Consider the following 8996-nt stretch of genomic DNA (forward strand, 5'->3'; position numbering starts at 1 on the left):
CTTTTATATGCACTCTTATGGTACGCCATCTTAAGCAATTAATTAAACATCGCCAGCACTTTATGAATTATTTACGAATTATTTACAATTGAACTGTTTTTAGATGATTTTATATGGATTTTAATTGTTATTTATGTATTAACCAGTGTAAGCTGCCCTGAGCCTGCTTTGCGGGGAGGGTGGCATACAGTGGGGTACAAATTAAATAAATAAATGAATAGAGTCTAATCTGACCAAGTTGCTACAATTACTTGTGTACAGAATTAATATGATGGATCATATCATTTTGAGGGAAACTTTTTAGTACTTGAAGTGTTATGCTTAATTTTAGAACTTCAGTGACTCTGAATCTTTTACTATGTAGGGCTCTAATGTTGTCTGATTTTCATGTTTACTAGGTGTGTGCACAGAAAATAATTGGTATTTTTCGGGTTTGGGTATATCTTTAAATGCCTTTTGTAAGCTGCACTGTGAGTGAACTCTGAAGCGGCGCGTTCACCCAGAAGGTGTTTAAAGAGAGGTGAACTTGCCGCTTTGGAGTTCACTGTCAGTGCAGCTTGCAAAAGGCATTTAAAGGGACCCTGCCTTCTTTGGAAACTGTGGGAGATGGAGGGACCTTCTTCTGTGGCTCATAGAATTGGACCCCCTGGTCCAGTTTTTTTGAAACTTGGGGTATTTTTTTGACGAGAGGCACCAGTATCTATGCTGCGAATTTGGTGCCTCTACCTCAAAAACAGTCCTCCCAGAGCCCCAGATACCCCCAGCTTGATTTTCCATTAAAGCCTACTGGGACCATTGACGATATAAAGATATTTATCAGGTATTTTTTCAGCTCCATTTATACTGAGTGCACACCCCTGGTTGTCTCCAGAGAAACTAAATAAACTAAGTGGTACAACCTAGCTGCGGTGGCTCAAGTGGCTAAGACGCTGAACTGCAGGCTGTGGAAGGTCAGTAGTTCAGCAGTTCAAGACCCGGGTGCCGCAAGACAGGGTGAGCTCCTGTCTCTAGTTCCAGCTCCTAGCAGTTCGAAAGCAAGAAATTGCAAGTAGATAAATAGGGACCACTTCGGTGGGAAGGTAACAGCGTTCCGAGCGCCTTGGTGTTTAGTCATGCCGGCCACATGACCACGGAAACGTCTTCGGACAGCGCTGGCTCTTCGGCTTTGAAACGGAGATGAGCACCGCAACCCTAGAGTCAGATTCGACTGGCTTTCGAGCAAGGGAACCTTTACCTTTACCTTTTACAACCTAGCAGTTACAGACACTTAGTCATTCTTCTTCTTAGATGTAGTCGTTGCATCAAAGTCCATCCCACAAACTTCAAAAGGAAATTGAAACATTGTAGCCTGCTTCCTTAAATACATATGCCCAAAAGGGCTTGAGCTAATGTTCTCTTTCTCTGTTGGCAGTGTTAAAGGGCATAACCCTTCAGGGTAATTCCTCAAAAATTAATTCTCAGAAGAAATTGTTTCTTTTATACAGGCATACTGAGCATGTTTGCTCAGGGATGATTGAACTTTAATGTCAATTAAGTCATGAATGAGAGTCTGTAACCTCATAAGGATATTTTTTTGCTCATGAATGGGTAATACTCCAAAAGAAACAAGTAGATCCTATTCCAAAATGTCATGCTCTATAGTAGGAGGAAGGGCTAGTCAGCTAATTCCTTACTGCAGACTTGACTGACTCTTGAGAAGGGATAGTAAGATCTATAAGTGATTCCTTGTCTGCAGGATGTTGATGTGGTAGATTATCAGCTCTGTTTAATAAAATACCCACATCGCTGCCAGTGTCTATTCTTCTCATCTGGGCCATGCTCTTTAACTAGTTAGTTGTCCAAATAACTCAAGTGTTCTTTCTTTGTTAGAATGCAGTCCATTACAGCTCCTCAGGAAACAGGGTGATGATGTAGGATTTGAATTTTAAACAATACTGTTAATTGTCTGCCATTTTAAGGACACTAAGCATTAGGCTTCATGGCATGTGTGTTCTACCTAGGTGTTAATCTTCTGATTTCTAAGTTATTAATATGGCATCATAGCCCCTGAGTAGCCTATTATATATTGATCATGAAAAAAAGTGTATCTTTTGTAGTCTTGGAGTCACATCCTGAATTCTATCTTTTTGCTGGGAGCTTTATTTCACTTTGTTCCATATTTGTGGAACAGTGTCGCAGCAGGTCAGTGTTTCCTCTATTTTGTTTTCCAGACCAATGGGCATATATCTACTAATGGAGATGTGTATCAGGAGCGACTCGCACGTTTGGAAAATGACAAGGAATCTCTTGTTCTGCAAGTAAGTCTTTTTCCTTGATTGGTTCATTTTTTATTTCAGGAATCATAAAGTTTTGAATGTTGCTCTGAAGTGTTATAATCTTATTTAACAGCAGATTTGTTATTCTCCCACCACCCCTCTCTAAAACTGTTCATTATCTGATGGAAATTTTCCATGGAGTGCAGAAACATTAGGAGGGTAGAAAGAGGCGGTGTGAGTGTGTCTGTGTGTGAGAGTGAGAGAGAGAGAGAGAGAAAGAGAGAAAGAGAGAGAGAGAGAGAGTTCTTGCAGGAAAACAAGAAGCAGGTACTGGGCCTAATTTTCCAAGGCTCACTGTTTGCAGGGACAGTGTAAATGAGCTTGGTGGTTCAGATGTAATGAACGGGGTGTGGCTCAGTGGTAACAAAAATACTTGTTATGCAGAGTGTTCCAGGTTCCATCCCCAGTGTCTCTAGTGAAAGAGATCATGTAGTAAGTGATGTGAAAGACTGTAAGTCCCAGAAGAGCTGGCGCTAGTTTGAGCAGACAGTACTGCTCTTCATGTTTTAAGTGAGTCAGGATAGCTGTGTTTCCTGTTCCTGTATCTACACAGTAGTTCGGAAATACATTCTAAATGGAGGCTAATCTCCAGGCGCTGTGTATGCTTTGTTTCTAACATTCAGTCACACTCACATTTACAGAACAGAAGGGAGCGGTGGCGCAGGCAGTAAAAAGCCTGCAAAGTTAATCTATCAAGAACATCCACAAGGCTGTTTGAGTCCCACCGCGGCCGGGGCGAGCTCCCGGCCCTTGTCCTAGCTCCCACCCACCCAGCGGTTCGAAAGCTTAGCAAGTAGATAAAGTACCTGCCTTAGGTGCAGGGGGGCACCCGCATTCCGGTGGAGCGGCGGCGAGAGGAGCGGTGGTGTCGGCGACGACAGGGCGATCCGGCAATCCAGTGGAGGATGGCGGCGGAATTCAACACCAAGCAGGCGAGCGTTCCAAGCGGGGATTGGTCCGGAAACTCGGCGACACAGCGGCGCAGCATGGCCGGAGCAGTGATTGTTGCATAGTCTCAGACAAAGGAACTGCCCCAGAGGGAGCTGCTGCGGAGCTGAGCTGAAGACGCCCACCGCGTGGAGTCAGAGGAGAGAAGAGCCGCTGGAAGAACAACTAGCCAGCAGGGTGCCTGGTAGGCACTCACTTTCCCCAATTATCGTGTGGCCCTACTTAGGAGTATTAATAAGCCATGTAAACCGCTCAGAGCCTCCGGGATAGAGCGGTATAGAAATCGAAAGTTAAATCAAAGTCAAAAGAGCCAGTTTGGTGTAGTGGTTAAGTGTGTGGTCTCTAATCTGGGAGAACCGGGTTTGATTCCCCACTCCTCCACTTGCACCTGCTGATGTGACCTTGGGTGAGTCACAAGCTCTGGCACAGCTGTTCCTGAAAGAGCAGTTTGTGTCAGAGTTCTCTCAGCCCCACCCACCTCACAGGGTGTCTGTTGTGGGGAGGGGAAGGGAAAGGAGTTTGTAAGCCGCTCTGAGACTCCAAGTGAAGGGCAGGGTATAAATCCAATCTCTTCTTCTTCTTCAATTCACTTCCGACTTATGGCAACCCTCTGAATTAACGACCTCCGAAACATCCTATGGTTAACAGCCTTGCTTGGCTCTCGCCCTGGGGGGGGGGGATCAGAATAGGGACCTGACTGACTCCTATGCCAGCGTAACTTGGAGTTACACGAGCGTAAGGGCAGTTAATGCTGGCGCAGGGCACTATCAGTGCTGTGCCACTGAGTCCCACCCGCACAGGAGCGCCACAACCATACAAACCCCGCTGCCATAGAGGTGGGCGTTCCAGAGGTCGTGTTGGCAGGTAGGCTTCTTCCAAGGTGTTTTCAGCATGGGAACTCACCCCCGAGCAGGCGCAAAGTTGCACTGGGAAAAATTGTATCATAGCCCATTGACAGCCATGGTAATGTCACTCTCACACAGTTGCGGAGACACCCATGAGACTTGAAGTAGCTCAGGATACCGACTAAGTGTGCACCCAATCAGCACACTCCCCTTCTCCAGTCATACACCTCCTTGGGACCGAATCATGCCCCCCCCCCCGGCCTACAAATGGTTCCAGGAGCTTGCCCCATAATTCTGTAGGTAGGGCACATGGCACAGAATGCTGTCTGACAGCTTCCTACCCTGTAGATTTAGAGTGAGCACACATGCACACCGTTGCTGACCACAGCACAGAGCACCTAGCACTGCCAGCCGAGCACCTGGGGGAATACAGCACAATTAGAGCAAAGTCCACACTTTCTGGCTGGTCTCTCTCAGATTTCAGCCCGCACAGGTACACCAGGATCCCAAGGGGCTGCCGTGTGTGAACAGGTAAGCAAGGCTCCCATTACCCTACCCCCATACCTCCCCTGGGCCTATCATGGTGGCACCAAGCTGCACTGGACACTGCTTCTCCCCCTTCTGAACCTGGCAGCTGTGGGGGTGAGCAGCAGGCCCCCAGATGAACATGGATGCTACCAATGCTCCCTCTAAGCTGTGGGGTCTTGTGAGCAAAAATTCTACTTTGTGAGCTACTGGCATTAATGTTGTGAGCAATCGATTTGGCTGCTGCATAAATCAGTTTGTGTTGGAGCCATCCTTTCTGAGTGAAGACAAAAATGTGTGAGCCGGAGGCTAAAAAACTGTGAGCTAGCTCACACTAACTCAGCTTAGAGGGAACAGTGGATGCTACACACCAGGCAGTTAGGTGCATCGGGGCTTGCCTGAGGCAGCTTCTGGGGGAGTGGGGCCACTGTGATGGCTGTGGGCTAGGCTGCTTACCTAGCCCGGTGGCAACACCCCCCCCCCCTGGCCAAAACCCTGTGGCGGCTGGCATGCACCACCAACCTATGTGCTGGCCAATTCCGTATGATGGCTAGACTCTTCCCCATCTAGAAGAAGTATACCTTGAAGGTGCTACCACTATTCCTCTTCTGTTATAGGTAGGTGCTGACAGGATGCCAACTCAGGTGAGGAGGGTGCAGAAACAGCCACCTGGGGGGCGGGGCTTGCAGCAATGGAGTGCCAGACGGGACTGCCAGTGGCCCTTTGTTCTGCCATGACAAAATGTTGCCAGCTGCTCCCGTGTCTGTTTTGGCTCATATGCAGGTGCCGATCCAGCAGGGAGGGGTGACACCCCAACCACGCAGTCAAAACGCTATCAAGCGCTCATGCCGCAGCAGAAGCTGCCCCCTGTAAGCATCCAGACACATCCAGTATCCTGACACTGCCATCGAGGAGGCACTCCTAGTGGCAATGGACCGAGTGGACTACCAGTCGCAGGGTTCGCGGTCCTATGAGAATCACTCCATTGTCCCCGGATCCCTTTAATAAAGTTGGATCATTGTGCCTGTCTGAGGTGTTGGTGTCTGTTGGGGACCCGTGGGGGAGGGTGCAGCAGGAGGGTGTTGAGGAAGCAACAAGGACCTGGTAGACACAATTGGGGACTCATCCCGGCAAGACTGCAGCCACAGAAATGGACACAGATGGCAGGAGGGTAAGACAAGGGGACAGGCTGCCATTCCCACAGCCACACAGCGCATAGGCATGCTTGGCAGGTTGGCCACACCTTGTGGAAGGGGAGAAGGACATCCTGGGATGGCAGGGTTTCCTGGAGGTCATGCCATGGGTAGTTGCTTCTGGAGTGACCCTGGGGAAGATGGCTGGCCCTGATGGGCTGGCATGGTCCGACAAGGCGTGCTGGACGCACTGTTGGAACAAAGCTGTTGGTATAAAGGCCCACCACTGCAGTGAGGGTTGACCAATAGCTGAAAGAGCTATAAAGTGGATATGGTCAATTTTAGAAGGCATAGCCCTACAGGGCATGACTAGGGCCATCAAGATTCCAGCCACCCTGGGGAATATTTGGGTATGCAAATATGGGAGTCAAATGGCAAACAATAGTGGCAACTGGGCAGAGTCGGCCGCCCACAGCACTAGTGGTGGGCACCCTGAACAATACACACCATTGCCCTTTGCTGCCAGATGCGTGCCCACACACACTCCTGCTTGGATGCTTCCCAGGAACTTGGCCACGCGGTCCGTAAAGATGCCCTGGTGGTCTCAGGAGGCCTGAATGTCCAGGCTGTAGAAGTGGTGGTGATTACGGTATACCTGCAGTTCCTCCTTAGGTGGTGATGAGGGCTATATAGGTGTGGTCAACAGCCCCCACCACATTGGGGAAGCCTCCAAATGATGCAGACCCTGCCCTGATGGGTGCAAGGTCTCCCTCCTTTGTGGGGAAGCCCAGATCTTCCTGGAGGTGCGCCAGCATGGCATCCAGAAAGCTACGTAGGCTGCAACTAGGCAAGGACTGTGACACCTGAAGTACCTCTGTGATGACCCGTGGAAGGATCCGGGGGCCAGGGACCTCAGGGAAAGCAAGATTTTCTGCAAGACGGGGATGGCATGGGAGTGGGATCTTGGCCCTGGGAGGCTAGCTTGAGCTCCTCGCACAGGGCCTGGATGGTGGCTCTGTCTAGGTGAAGACAGATGCTGTCTGAAAGATGGAGAGTGCTGATACAAGCCCGGTACTGGCAGGCACAGAGCCTCCTCTGCCTTCACTGTGCCACCCAGACATAGAGCACTGGTAGCAAGTAAGTGTGACACACCCAGAGCGTGGGAGGTAAGGGCAGGGCACAACATCTCACTTGTGGCTGGCCTGGCCCTGCGGGAAAAAAGGGACAGCATTCGTGAAGATGGTGGGCAGCCGGTGCCGCAGTCATTCATGTGGCCAGCATCCTTAAACCCACTGGGTGCAACCTACCCCCCTCTGCGAGCGACTTATTGTCCACCGCCCGCAGACACCTCCTGGTGGGTGATGATCATGGCAGGAGCATGGGGGGGGGCAGAGTACGGGGATTGGCATCTTCCCATGTTGGGATGGTCCACTTCCACATTCCCCTGTGCATGGGTGGCATGGCTGCTGCAAACTGAGCCAAGGCCAAGAAGGCAATGTTGTACAGGTTGATGGTGGAGCATACCAGCGTTGCCCTTGCCACTGCCTGGAGCAGCTCTGCCACCTCCTGCCACCGTGACCTCTGGCGCATGGCTGCAGAATACATGTCTGCCGTGGGACATGCCATCTGGACTGAGATGTCCATTCTGAAATCTAGAATGTTTCCTTCAGTCCCGCTCAGAAGCCGAAGATGTTCTTTATAAGCAGGCAGTGGAGGAGAGTCTGCTGGGAGCAGAGGCCATCATGTGGGTGGTAATACCCCCTATGGTGCTGGGTGGCCATGCTATTGAGGTCCTGTGTAGTGAATCTCATGGTCGCCGCTACCACCTGGCCTCAGCCTTGGGGGCCATGTTTTGCCACCTGCTGCCTCCACCTACCCCCCAATTGTCCTAACTGATGTCCCTCGACCCCGCAAGCAACTCGCAGGGTGCGGGTGCTGCTGGAAGTCTGTCCTCTGAGGTCAGTGAAGAAGGCCAAGAATGCCGTAGTAGCCAGTTACCGAGCCTCACCCTAACGGAGGAGGGCGGCTCTGCCATCGTTATGCCGCCATCTCCACAGCCAGGGTGCTTCCACAACATCTCCAGGATCTCCCACCAAGGAACCTGCCCCTGTGTGTCCAGCGAGTAGGAGATGGAGCTGAGCCACAGGGTGAAGGACCACAGCGGCCAGGCTCCCGGGCCAGGGGCTGAGGGAGGTGAGGTTCCTCTGCGGGGAGCAGGGTGCAAGGGCTCAGCACCTGCCTGGGAGCTCCCGTGGACTGGCTGTCGTATTTTCTCCCTGTGCCCAGGTCCCTACTCCCTGAGGTTCGCTGCTGATGTTGTGAACCAACTATGTGCCTTGAGTCTGAGGAAGCGCATGGCAATGGCAGCCTCCATCCTGTGGTCACTTGGCGTCATGGGGAGGCAATGTACAGAGCAGACTCGATGTCTTTGGATGATGGAGGCCCTGTCCTGGCAGATGGGAAGCAGGCAGGGCAGCTTCCCCGGGGCCAGGTGTTGTGGCTGCTGGTGACCTGGAGGAGGGGATTCTAGTCTCTTGCTGGGTCCCCGAGTACTGGGTACAGGGCCTGCGTCCTCCTCAGCACATCCCGCCCACCCTTTTTTCCATGTCGGCAATTGTATGGGAGCCGTTGGAGAATCGTCACAAGTGGGGGGCAGCAGTGGGTGGAGGGGCTTGCGGCATCTGTGATGGCAGCTGTGGGGCACCTGGAGGGGCTTCTTGCCATAGCAAGGGACATTGAGAGGCTGCTGCTGGATCTGTCTGAGTTTCTGCGGGACACCGTACACCCTCACGTCAATGTTTTTGTCTGTCATCGCCTTCTGGGCCCCTGTGCACTCTGTGTGCAAAGCGCTACCATGGGGGTGCCCGTGGGGCTGATGGGTGATGCCTCCCTCCCCACTGACAGGTGGCCAGGGCTTGTAACAAGAGCTGGTGTCTTTGTGTGTGTGTGTGGCAGAGGAGGAGCGTTGTTCCTGTGGCCCTCCCCCTGCCCCCTGCCACTTCATTTGGCCCCCTTTACTTGTGACTCCCATTGGTCCTACCCAGGGGTCATTTTGTAGAAAAAGAGGTGCAGGAGCTCATTAGCATAATTCATTAGCATACCTTTGCATATGCCACACCCCCTGACATCACCGGAAGTATGTCAGAAGGCAACACCCACTGCTCAGGCTCTACTGGACTGTTTTGGATTGCTAGCTATTGGGGGGGGGGGGCGGTGAAGATCTGCCCTCA

The 8996-nt window shown here is 51.4% G+C and overlaps 1 protein-coding gene across 1 annotated transcript in view; it reads left to right on the forward strand.

The window, feature by feature from the left end:
- The window catches only part of PPFIBP1 (PTPRF interacting protein, binding protein 1 (liprin beta 1)), a 192365-nt gene that overhangs the window by 92848 nt on the left and 90521 nt on the right, over window positions 1-8996 (forward strand). Inside the window, exon 4 of the mRNA XM_015429444.1 lies at window positions 2211-2297. Within this exon, the coding sequence (XP_015284930.1) occupies window positions 2211-2297 (87 nt within the window). The remainder of the gene's footprint in view (window positions 1-2210; window positions 2298-8996) is intronic.

Source organism: Gekko japonicus, unplaced genomic scaffold (genome assembly GCF_001447785.1).
Source record: "Gekko japonicus isolate JY-2015 unplaced genomic scaffold, Gekko_japonicus_V1.1 scaffold169, whole genome shotgun sequence".
Taxonomy (NCBI): Eukaryota; Metazoa; Chordata; class Lepidosauria; order Squamata; family Gekkonidae; genus Gekko; species Gekko japonicus.